This window comes from Rosa chinensis, chromosome 1, assembly GCF_002994745.2.
Source record: "Rosa chinensis cultivar Old Blush chromosome 1, RchiOBHm-V2, whole genome shotgun sequence".
Classification (NCBI taxonomy): domain Eukaryota; kingdom Viridiplantae; phylum Streptophyta; class Magnoliopsida; order Rosales; family Rosaceae; genus Rosa; species Rosa chinensis.
This window is the reverse complement of record NC_037088.1, coordinates 58,910,902-58,923,272: the sequence shown is the minus strand read 5'-3', so window position 1 is coordinate 58,923,272 and position 12,371 is coordinate 58,910,902. Positions and strand designations below refer to the sequence as shown.

At 39.0% G+C, this 12,371-nt stretch overlaps 2 protein-coding genes and 1 pseudogene across 2 annotated transcripts; all 3 read right to left on the bottom strand.

Moving 5' to 3' along the window:
* Positions 1-47: 47 nt before the first annotated feature.
* On the bottom strand, positions 48-1,773 carry LOC112182878 (UDP-glycosyltransferase 76F1-like). The gene is made up of 2 exons (XM_024321438.2): positions 1,247-1,773; positions 48-1,082 (listed from the first exon to the last, which is right to left on the bottom strand). Exons 1-2 carry the CDS (start codon positions 1,722-1,724, stop codon positions 202-204), a joined length of 1,359 nt encoding a protein of 452 aa, XP_024177206.1. The 5' UTR covers positions 1,725-1,773; the 3' UTR covers positions 48-201.
* Positions 1,774-2,660: 887 nt separating this feature from the next.
* LOC112182876 (UDP-glycosyltransferase 76F1-like) lies at positions 2,661-4,385 on the bottom strand. The gene is made up of 2 exons (XM_024321436.2): positions 3,871-4,385; positions 2,661-3,738 (listed from the first exon to the last, which is right to left on the bottom strand). Exons 1-2 carry the CDS (start codon positions 4,340-4,342, stop codon positions 2,843-2,845), a joined length of 1,368 nt encoding a protein of 455 aa, XP_024177204.1. The 5' UTR covers positions 4,343-4,385; the 3' UTR covers positions 2,661-2,842.
* A 3,062-nt stretch (positions 4,386-7,447) lies between these two features.
* Positions 7,448-8,986, bottom strand: LOC112170881 (annotated as a pseudogene).
* Between the last annotated feature and the right edge of the window lie 3,385 nt (positions 8,987-12,371).

Sequence of the window (12,371 nt, the reverse complement as noted above, 5' to 3'; positions counted from 1 at the left end):
ATGTGCTTGTTCCTCTGAACAAGCTGACGAAAGTAAATGATGAGACCTGAATTAGAACAGTAAGCTTTATAAACTTGATAGAATTACATATAAATACTGGAGTAGATCTAACCACAGTTTGATGTATTATACTTTTCTTCTGTTTTATCTGTTTGGCCTATAGATGATATGCTACAGACACACTTTGATCAGTCAGTGACTTTATAATGATAAAATATGGTTAACCAAGCCATTCAAAGATTGGTATGAAGAGCCACCTTCTCTGAGCGAAAGATTTGTCTTCTCCTTAAGCTTTGACATGTTGTCTTTGATCTCTTCTCCTTCTTTCTCTGCTATTAGTTCTCGAATTGTTTTTTCAATTTCGCCTCTCTCGATCCCGTTCTCTAACTGCAACCCAACTCTCCAAACATCAGTTACATATCTTGCATTTACCATTTGATCGGTGAAATTTGGCATACAGACCATAGGCACCCCCTCAGATATACTCTCCAAAGTTGAATTCCACCCATTGTGAGTCCAGAACAGTCCCACAGCTGGATGAGCCAGCACCTTTTTCTGTGGTGCCCATTTCACAGTGTGACCCTTCTCATTTAAAGCCTCCAGGTACCCTTGTGGTAATTTTTCGAGCCATTCAGAGCCTTGGATTAATCCAGGTCGAACCACCCATAAGAAGGGCTGATTGGTGTTGGCTAGTCCCCAAGCTATTTCCAAAAATTGAGCTTCATTTATTGCAGCAATGCTCCCAAAGCTGACGTAGACAACAGATTTTGGTGCTTTAGTGTTTAGCCATGAAATGCAACTATCATCCTCTGATAATAAACTATTTGAGGAGGAGGTTGGGAACCATTTGTGAAATGGGCCTATTGGGAAAATTGGGATGTGAAATTCTTGTCGGATTGTAATTAGTGCTTGTTCTTCAAGATCTTCAGAAGTATTGAAAATAATTCCATCTGAGTTCTTCATTTCATTTACCATTTCGGTTATAAATTGATAATATCTCTGTGGGTCACAAGAGTTCATCATTGGAAGGTCTTTCACTTTGAGTGGTGACAGCTCTACTACTGGCTCTTCTAGTTGAGATTCTAATAAAACAGTAAAAAGATAGCTGCCTAAGTTTGAGGATAATTGGAAAATACATGATACAATTAAGCAGTAGATACCTACATTTAGTCATGTAGGTTTTGTGGCCCTTAGGCATATAAACCTTGGGCAATAGTAGGCAACTAGGTGTTTCAGAGAAACTAACCTTGTTTTGGGAGGTAACCCTTTTCCCACAGAAGTGGAAATGCGGCATAAACAATAGTTGATGAGGCACCTCCTGTTCTTAGCAGCATCCTTGGAAGTTTAAGGCTCTTAGCAACAGATCGAGTGAAGTCAAAGAGAGGGTCAGTGATTAAGCAAGCAATAGGCTCCTCTGAACCATCATCAGATAACAAGTTAGCCAGGCAGTTTCGGAATGGATCACAGCAGTGCGCATTTAGACAAGAAAGAAGGAGGAGGGGATTGTTTGTGGAGGTTTCAGTTTCAGATAGGCCATCAGGGATTGAATGGAAGGTGAAGTGAGGATGGGTTGAAGGGTTGAGAGAGTTGAAGTTGGTGTGGATGATGGTTATGGAGAAGCCTCTGAAGTATAGAACGTTAGCTAGCTCGAGCATAGGGTTTATATGGCCTTGAAACGGTAATGGGAAGAATATCAACCTCTGGCCTTTCTTAATTTGCTCCATTAAAATTTGAGCAAATGTAGTTGCTTGGCTCTGGTTTGAGTCTCCTTTCCTCCTGGAGTCTAAATTGCTTCAATGTTGTTTCCTTCTTTACATGTATGTATTTATTATGAAGTTCGGTCCCACTATACAGCCTATAGATAACATTGTATATTAGAATTATTATTTGTTAATCAACTAAGAAAGCAACTGACCTAGAAGACTCCGTCAGTAGAATTACTTATACGTTGTAGCTGCACATAAATACATGAAAACAGGTCTTGGTAAAAGGAAGAGAAACCAGAAACCAAAAGTTATATGGCGGTTGTGAAAAAAAGTAATAAACCAGACTTGTCTATCCTAATTATATCGAAAAAGAAAAAAATTTAGCTACTATGATTCATTCTCTATTGTTGTCCCCAGTTAACAAAGTAATTTGCTTTTTGGATTTTTGCAAGCTTCACTTGCTTCAAATACAAAGACATTGAATAATCATTAAACTTATGTATTGCAGGTCTTTCTCTAGTTATAACTTCTCAAAGTTTAGGTACTTTTCAACATCCCTAAACAGCAACAACAGGTAATACATTAACAAAAAGTACAGTTGTTGTACATGCTTTTCTCAATTTACTCTATTCAACCCTAAACCCAAAAGTAAAGAATAAGCAGAATGTCTCTTTAGTTTATAAATCAATCACTACTCAGTAGATACTTTAGTAGTGACCAAAGTGTCGAATGAGTCATAGTTGAGTGACCATTTGTGGAATTCTTCCTTTATTTTATAAATCAATCACTACTCAGTAGATACTTTAGTAGTGACCAAAGTGTCGAATGAGTCATAGTTGAGTGACCATTTGTGGAATTCTTCCTTTATTTTATTAATCAATCACTACTCAGTAGATACTTTAGTAGCTCCTGATTGTATTGTTCATATTACTTGTATCGATTTTTTGCATTGTCATGAACTCATTATTTGATCAAAATACTTACTTGCTTCACTTTCCTTCTAATATTTTCTAAAGCTTTTAATTACGTTTAGTCTATAACACTTTAAGTAGTGCATAAGATGACATTTATATTTTATTCTGTAAATGATATCCCACATACACATTTCTAATCAATCACTGGCTTCCAATCAAGTTTTATTCAAATCGTTCTAATGATAAAATGTGATTAACCAAGTCATTCAAAGAATGGTATGAAGAGCCGCCTTGTCCCAGGCAAAGATTTGCCTCATCCTTTAGCTTTGCCACTCTATCTCTTATCTCTTCCCCTTCTTTGTCCATCATAAGTCTTCTAATTGCTCTTTCAATTTCTTCTCTCTTGATACCAACCTCTAGCTGCAATCCTATTTTCCAAACATCGCTTACGTATCTTGCATTCACCATTTGATCAGCAAAAAATGGAATACAAATCATAGGGACTCCCTCGCAGATGCTCTCCAATGTAGAATTCCAACCACTGTGAGTCCAAAATACTCCAACAGCTTGATGGGCAAGCACCTCTTTTTGCGGTGCCCATTTCACAATGTGTCCCATTCCATTCAAGCTCTCAAGAAAACCACTAGGCAGTGGTTCTAGCCATTCCGAACCCTGAACTAACCCGGGTCGAATCACCCACAAAAAGGATTGCTTGCTATTGGCTAGTCCCCAGGCTATCTCCAAAAGTTGAGCTTCGTTTATTGCAGCAATGCTTCCGAAACTAACATAGATAACAGATTTTGGTGCTTGAGTGTTTAACCATGAAATGCAGCTCCGGTCTTGTAATAGTAAGCTATTTGTAGAAATGGTTGCTGGGGCACACTTGTGAAATGGACCTATTGGGAAAATTGGAATGTGAAATTCCTTGCGAATTGTGGCCAGTGCATCTTGTTCAAGGTCTTCAAAAGTGTTGAAGATATACCCATATGAGTCCTTGGTTTCAGATGTAAAGGCGCGTACTACTTTAAAAAATCTCTCTGGGTCGGAACTGTGGATCATCGGAAGATCTTTAACTTTGACAGGGGAAAGCTCTGTCACCGTCTCTTCCAGTCGAGAGTCTAGGGTCAAAAATAGAAATCAGGAAACTGTAAGGATTCCTAAGTAGCAATAAACAAGCTCAAGCAATATAATGGAAAGATTTTCAATCTACATTTTGCCCTTTTAGCAAGAAACTTGAAACCTATATGTACCTTGCTTTGGAATGTAACCCTTTTCCCGCAGGAATGGAAATGCAGAATAGACAGCAGTGGAAGAAGCGCCACTGGTCCTGAGCAGAATCCTTGGGAGCTTAAGACTCTCAACAACTGACTGAGTGAAGTCAAAGAGTGGGTCACAGATCAAGCAAGCAACAGCTTCCTCTGTTACACTAGACAACAAGGTGGCCAAGCATTCCCGGAAAGGTTCACGGCACTTTGCGTTGAGATAAGAAAGAACAAGGAGACCATCCTCTTCAGCAGCCTCGCTTTCAGATAAGTCATCTGAGATTGAGTGGAAGGTGAAGTTTGGATGGGTTGAAGGCTTGAGAGAGTTGAAGTTGGTATGGATGATTATTATGGAGAAGCCTTTGAAGTGTAGAATGTTGGCCAGCTCAATCATAGGGTTTATATGGCCTTGCAAGGGATATGGGAAGAGTATCAACCTTCGGCCTTTCCTCTGGTCCATTTTGAAGTTTACAGGGACTCATGGACTGTGTTTGCTTAATATTTTAGGCCTCTTTGGTCTCTATCCTATATATGTTGATATTGTATTGCATGTATTTAATTTCGTGCATGGTTAGGTTAGGACTTACAAATCTGTACCGTATATACATTGTCATTTATGAAGGCAACCTAGCCAACAACATTTCTGGTGAATCTTGATCTTATTGTTGGTTACATGTAGTTTTCGTAATTAAAGAAATAAAGTCGAAGATGGACCATCATTTATGAGGAACATAATGAAAGGCAACCACATACAATGAAATTTTGCAGTGAAGGCATGCATGTTAGTGATGTTACAAAGAGAAGAAGGAATGTGCTATTGATTGGAATTGTACAGTCATGTTGTTTACAGTCACAATTAAGCAACCACTATTTGTTAGTCACCAGTCTTTTCGGTGTTTGTCAGTTGAGCTAGCACTTGCAATCCCTCCCGGTCAATTTCATCCATCTATACGTTAAATGTACGTGACTGACCATTCCAAGTTGAAGTTAATTCCATCAAAGCGACGCGGCAACTCTATTGAGTTCGAAAGGTGAATGTTGGGTGTTGTGAAAGGATTTAGTTCCCCCTTCAAGCTTTAGCAAGTTAGTTTGTTAAGCTTTTGTTTTCAGCCTCGTCATTGTCCATTTGTGTTGTTCATGCTCTTACACATTTTACTGTTATTCAGTGAGTTATAAACTGCTGATCGAGATGTTGTAGGGTCTATTTGGCTTCTGCATTCATACAATGCATTATTGATGGTGGCAACCAATCTGATGAATAAAGGTGTGTGGCTATTTTCATCATATTGGTTACTTTGTTCATCCTACATTTTCTTCTCATCTTATATATATTTTTTTAAGGGCTAACATCTGTTTACCCCTATAATTTGCCTCAAACATCATTTCAATCTGTGACATTTCAATTTCATCCAAAAACTCTCTGACCTCTCAATTTCCCTCAAATAAGTCAACTCTGTCAAATTGCTCTATTAACTGACTGACGTGGCACAAATTTAGACGTCAACTCAGCGTCGTGTAACCGTGGTGGATGGTAAAATGTCGAGAACAGCTCTGACCTCCCCCTTCAATTTTTTCAATTTTTTTATTCTTCTCTTTTGTCTTCTTGCTGCAACCTCTTCTTCCTCAGAAAAAAAAAAAAAAAAAAAAACCATTGTCCTCGTAGCTCTTTCTCTCTCTGCCCATTTTCTGTTCTTTCTAATCGCTATTACCAAAAGCTAACCACTTTGGACTCATGCACTGAGCTTTCTCATGCTTTTGAATCTTATTTGAATCCCTCTCTCTGTCCATGTAAGCATTTCTCTTCTTTTTCCTTCTCTCTAGGTCGTCTTAAACTCATTTTATGCCAAACTTAGTTTGGTTGAAACTTCTGTCAGACTTTAAACAGTCCCAAGTTGTTTACTTTTATTGCCTCCATTGAATTTTTGGGTATAAGTTACATCTGGCCGGGTTAGGCTAGGGAAAGAGACTGGCTTTTCCATTAATGGGCCTTTGATGAAAGAGAAATCTAACTCCTAGGTATTTAAATTCGTTTAGAAATTACATAAATTCCATTGCTTGGAAGGTACTTTCACTCCTTTTACATGCCCATACAGCCGTCCTAGCTAGCTATTGATATTCAAAGTTTTGAAATTTATGCAATTTGCTTGATACCCATGTAACGCCCCAAGCTGCATCTCACCAACTTGAGCACGTCACAGTGTCACGAGACTCTAAAACATAAACCAAAATGTACGTTCAATTTACAATTTAGAGAATCGCAAGGCAATTTATTGAGTATTTTTTGTAAAAGCACAGCGGAAACTAATAAATAAATTTTGAGGTGAAAGTCTTTAAGTTACTGAACCTAAATTGTTCGTCTAGAATTCGATAAGAAGGATTCCTCGAGAAAGAATAAACTTTGAGAAAAGCAACGTATTGACACCAAACTAACTTCCGACAAGTCCCAAAAAACAAATTTCAAGAATTAGAAATCGAGATTAAATCTAGAACCTGATTTCTGTTATAACAATTTATCGAACTCGTTTCCGCACACCCAGCTTCATCCTCTACTATCCTTTCACCAATGCACAATACATGCATCCATTGTTGTAGGAGGTTGTTTAGTCACAAATTACTTATGCATTTGTGTCCAAAAACTATATAAATTGGTTTGTCTTCCATGCTATTTTACCTTTTTAATATATTTCCTTTTATTTGTAGGAAACCATGCATTGAGAATAAAATGATTAAATGAGCCCTGAAATGCGGAGATTTGGAGCTGTGAGAAGAAGACACGGAAATTGAAAGAAAATTGCAAAATAGACTTTTCCGGCGAACCGCCACTCATGGATGACCTCTAGTCCAGCCAAGAAGGACCATGGGGGTGGGAATTTTCTACCATTTGAAATTCAAATCTCTCCCCACACATTGTTCTTTTAGAGCTTTGCATGCATTTTGGGACCACGGTATAAGAACATCTCTTCCATCTTTTATCTCCTAACATAACTGATTTTGAAGACCCAAGATACCTTATCTTCATTATCTCTTCAACCATTCATCCATTCTCACTACACTTTAGCGCCATCTTCTCACTACAACTCCATCTCCACCACTGCCACCACCCATCAATTCCATAACCACCTCAACACTACAAACCATCACTAGCTACTCAAGGATTCATCATCTTTACACCATTAAAAAGATTGAGGAGCAAGGAGGAGGAGACAACACCACAACATCACACCATGACATCCACTTTCACCACCATCAATAGTCACTTTTCACTCTCTATCTCTCTCTAATTACTTGATGTATTGTAGTATGTTAAAGGTGAGGTAAATAGAAAGTTAAAGCATCTAAGAGACAAAATTAAGTCCCACTTGTCACTCATGTGCTTGTTCCTCTGAACAAGCTGACGAAAGTAAAGATGAGACATGAATTAGAACAGTAAGCTTTATAAACTTGATAGAATTACATATAAATACTTGAGTAGATCTAACCACAGTTTGATGTATTATTCTTTTTGTTCTTTTCTGTTTGGCCTATAGATGATATGCTACAGACACATTTTGATCAATCAATGACTTTATAATGATAAAATATGGTTAACCAAACAATCCCAAGATTGGTATGAAGAGCCACCTTCTCTGAGGGAAAGATTTGTTTTCTCCTTAAGCTTTGACATGTTATCTCTGATCTCTTCCCCTTCTTTCTCTTCTGTCAGTTTTCGAATTGTTTTTTCAATTTCGCCTCTCTCGATCCCGTTCTCTAACTGCAACCGAACTCTCCAAACATCACTTACATATGTTGCATTTACCATTTGATCGGTGGAATTTAGCATACAGACCATAGGCACACTGCGGCACCCCCTCAGATATACTCTCCAATGTTGAATTCCACCCACTGTGAGTCCAAAACAGTCCCACAGCTGGATGAGCCAGCACCTTTTTCTGTGGTGGCCATTTCACAGTGTGACCTTTCTCATTTAAAGCCTCCAGGTACGCTTGAGGTAATTTTTCGAGCCATTCAGAGCCTTGGATTAATCAAGGTCGAACCACCCACATGAAGGGCTGATTGGTGTTGGCTAGTCCCCAAGCTATTTCCAAAATTGAGCTTCATTTATTGCGGCAATGCTCCCAAAGCTAACATAGACAACAGATTTTGGTGCTTGACTGTTTAGCCATGAAATGCAACTACCTTGAATAGCCATTTCTGCAATGGGCCTATTGGGAAAATTGGGATGTGAAATTCTTGTCGGATTGTAGCCAGTGCTTGTTCTTCAAGATCTTTAGAAGTATTGAAAATAATTCCATATGAGGTCTTGATTTCATTTACCATTTCGGTTATTAATTGATAAGATCCCTGTGGATCACAAGAGTTCACCATTGGAAGGTCTTTGACTTGGTGACAGGTCTACTACTGTCTCTTCTAGTTGAGATTCTAACAAAACAGTAAAAAGATAGCGGTCTAGGTTTGAGGATAATTGGAAAATACATGACCCAATTAAGCAGTAGATACCTACATTTAGTCATGTAGGTTTTGTTGGCCCTAGGAAATATAAACCTTAGGCATTAGTAGGCAACTAGGTGTTCAGAGAAACTAACTTTGTTTTGGGAGGTAACCCTTTTCCCACAGAAGTGGAAATGCGGCATATTGATGAGGCACGTACTGTTCTTAGTAGCATCCTTGGAAGCTTAAGGCTCTTAGCAACAGATCGAGTGAAGTCAAAGAGAGGGTCAGGGATTAAGCAAGCAATAGGATCCTCTGAACCATCATCAGATAACAACAGTGCATTTAGACGTGAAAAAAGAAGGATGAGATTGTTTGTGAAGGTCTCAGTTTCGGATAGGCCATCAGGGATTGAATGGAATGTGAAGTGAGGATGGATTGAAGGGTTGAGAGAGTTGAAGTTGGTATGGATGATGGTCATGGAGAAGCCTCTGAAGTATAGAACATTAGCTAGCTCAAGCATAGGGTTAATATGGCCTTGAAAGGGTAATGGGAATAAGAGTATCAACCTCTAGCCTTTGCTAATTTGCTGCATTAAAATTTAGAGCAAATGTACTTGCTTGCCTCTGGTTTGAGTCTGCTTTGCTCCCGACTCCTGGAGTCTAAATTGCTTCATTGTTGTTTCTTTCTTTACATGTATGTATTTATTATGAAGAAGGACCAAACCGTAGCACTATATATAGCCTATAGAATTTTTATTTGTTACGTCTCTCATAGTTTAATTTATGGTATTCCCAAAAAGGTACTTTATGTAGTTTAGTGGCTCAATTTGTCAATGTCTTATATGTTGTTTGTGTATTGGTGTAAGAGCATTCTTGTAAAAGCCATTATAAGGCTATAAAATGGTAGCAATAGGGTTTCTCATGTAAGAGAGTTGTGGTCTGAGTTAGAACTGTCGTAAAACCCTTTGAGAGCTGCTGTGACAACAGAGCTACTGTAATCCTTTGTAAACCCTCATTTGATGGTGGATATCTTTCTCCCTGCTGCTCCGCGTACGTAGGCTTTTGCCGAACCGCGTTAACAATCCTTTGTGTTCTTTAGTTTTTTGTTCTTGCACATATTTGGTCACTGTGGGATTTCCCCGCAGCAATTCTCTATCCTTTTTGTCGTTGGTATTTGGTGCGGTGAGCACAACAATTGGTATCATAGTGGGTTGTGAATCCGTTTTGTGGAGATGGCTAATGAAATAGGAGATGAGAATTCTAGATTTGCAAGAACAACAGTTTAGAATGCAAAGTTTGAGATGGAGAAATTCGACGGTACAAATAACTTTGGGATGTGGCAGTGTGAAGTGAAAGATATGTTAGCTCAACAAGATCTGGATATGGCTTTGGAAGATAAGCCTGAGGGTATGTCAGACGTTGATTGGCAGAAGATAAATAAGATGGCTTGCTCTACGATTCGCTTGTGCCTAGCTAAGCAGCAAAAGTTCTTTGTGATGCGGGAAACGACGGCAAAGGAGTTGTGGCAGAAATTAGAAGACAAATACATGATGATGTCGTAAATGATAATGATTATTCATGCAATAGGTATTGCTTAATGTATACGATTGACAGACTCGTAATGTATGCGATTGACATACTTGTAATGTGCGATTGATTAGTATAGCTATTATGTATTGCCTTTTGTATACATGATGTAGCTCTATATAAACCTCATGGTGAGATGAATACAATACAATTATCCAATTCTCTACAACACGTTATCAGCACGATTCTCTAACCCAAGCCCTAGCCAGAAAAAAAAAAACCCTAACACCCGAAATTTCTTTCACCAAAAACTGCCGCAAGCTCCTAGCCTTTGCTAGCCATACCGTGTGCTACTCCTGCAGCCCTTGAGCATCCGTGTGCCTCCTAATGCCCCTGCAGCATAGTCACACGCTTGCTCCCCCTGCAGCACAGCAGCACGCTAGTTCCTGTGCAGATCAGCCTGTTTGCACGCCCCAAAACATCTTTATCAGGACCTCAGATCAAAATCATTCCTTCATTAAAGTTTTTCGTCTCTGCCTCTTCTATCTGACCTCCAAATTTCAAACTATTAGAGTCGTTTTGAGATCTGTACACCATTCGAAGTGGGAGCTGTTCAGAAGCGAATCTACTCTGAATTTCAACAAGTTTTAAAGATTAAAGTTCCTGCTTTCTTGTCTTTTAAATTCCTTTATTTTCTGTACGATTTTCAATATACAAACATGGGTTCGATTATTTAATAAAGCGGAATTGTGGGAATTTACGCTTAACGACCTAAGAGTGTTCGTATGAACTAAGAGTGTTCATAATGCTCGGACTAAGAGCGTCCGTAAGCATCAAATTGTGACCATATTAAAACATTATTGTTTGGTCTAATCCAAAAGAAATTCTTGAAAATTGTTTCTTGGTAGCATAGCTCGGAAATCTTATTATTTTAGTTTTTGATTGTGGAAGTTTAGCTCCAAAACTAATATATCTTATCTTCTTATTTTGAGGATGTTGAATGAACCTGGACTCGACTTTCCCATGCTTGACTCAACAGGCTCGGATTACCACAGTTGGGTAACCGATATTGAGAACCAACTCACTTCAAAGGAAATATTACCCATAATTCAGGCACCTAACTCGGATCGTGTGTTCGTGCGAACACCTACAAAGCATGCTCAAGCAGTTATCTTGATGCGATGTCATATGGACAAGGCACTCAGATTGGAGTATATGTCAATCAAGGATGCAAAAGAGCTAAGGTAATGCTAGAAGAGCGCTTTGACAATGTCCAAGATTCCCTCCTCCCTGACTTGAAAGTTCAATGGAACAATCTGCGCTTTCTTGATTTCAAGTCTATTGCTGAATATAATTCAGAAGCTCTTCGCCTACAGTCCATGTTGAGGTTTTGTGGACAACTTGTCACAGAGCAAGAGCTAATTGAGAAAACTCTCTCCACCTTCCCCATTTCAGCCATTGTGGTATCAAAGCAATACCGCACTGAAGTCAATGTTGGACGAATCACGAGGTTTCATCAGCTTATCAATCTCATATCTGTAGTTAAGAAACATGATAACATACTCGTGAGGAATTATAATTCAAGGCCCATTAGCACTAAAAGCGTTCATGAGGCGAATTATAATGCACCCAAAAGAGGGCGCGAGAAGTGGAACCCTAAGAATAAGGGATATGAGGGACGTATGGGTCCATATAACTGCCCTAACAAGGAAGGAAACCGCAGGTTTGGTGCGGATACACTTGGTGGTAATGCCACACGTGGGAGAGGTGGTCGTGGTGGTGGCACCATGGGTCGTAGTGGTGGCACCAACCATCCTAGGGAAAGCCCACAACGTGCACCTCAGTTAAAGGGAGGTAACCACAATGACATGTGTCATCGATGTGGATCAAGTGAGCATTGGTTCAAGCAATGCAAGGCAAGCGAGCAACTAGCTTCAAGATACAGGGCATACAGGGACCTAAGGGAGCAAGAAGTGTATCTTGCAGAAGAAGAAGAAAATGGTGGAGACATCCATCTCACCATAGAGGACTTCAAAGCTGACGATCAAGTGCACAAGGATGCCGCAGACTTTGATTAGATTAGTCCTTTTATTTTCCAAAAAATTTTGTAATGACAATTGTATTAAACTCTTTATTATGTGGTGCACCCAATGAAATATGATGTCTAGGAAAGTCATTGACATTAATACTTAAGAGAGCCTCGCTCCACCAACATCTCTCTCTACTTTCCTGGTCATATTTGATTGGAGTTACCAAACAGATAGAGTGACTACAATGCGTCTTAGTTTGATTTTATTTTGGATTAGACTTTTTGGGACCTTTGATGTAATCATTGGCTATCTTTATTAATAAAGTATCGTATTATTATTCAATGTCATGTACATGTTTTAAATCCGAACTTTATTATTTTTCAGTATGTTTCCTGGAGTGTTGGAATGTTTTGTTGATAGTGGCACCACACATACTATATTGCGACAAATGCAACTATTTCTATGGATGACGCCTAGTCGATCTTCTGTGACTACGATGGCT

Bases quoted from the DNA above. Each gene is read 5' to 3' on its own strand.
- LOC112182878 (XM_024321438.2), bottom strand. From the start codon at position 1,724: ATGGAGCAAATTAAGAAAGGCCAGAGGTTGATATTCTTCCCATTACCG. The intron at 1,083-1,246 runs GTTAGTTTCTCT...CTGTTTTATTAG, and splicing joins GGGTTACCTCCCAAAACAAG to AATCTCAACTAGAAGAGCCA.
- LOC112182876 (XM_024321436.2), bottom strand. From the start codon at position 4,342: ATGGACCAGAGGAAAGGCCGAAGGTTGATACTCTTCCCATATCCCTTG. The intron at 3,739-3,870 runs GTACATATAGGT...TTTTGACCCTAG, and splicing joins GGGTTACATTCCAAAGCAAG to ACTCTCGACTGGAAGAGACG.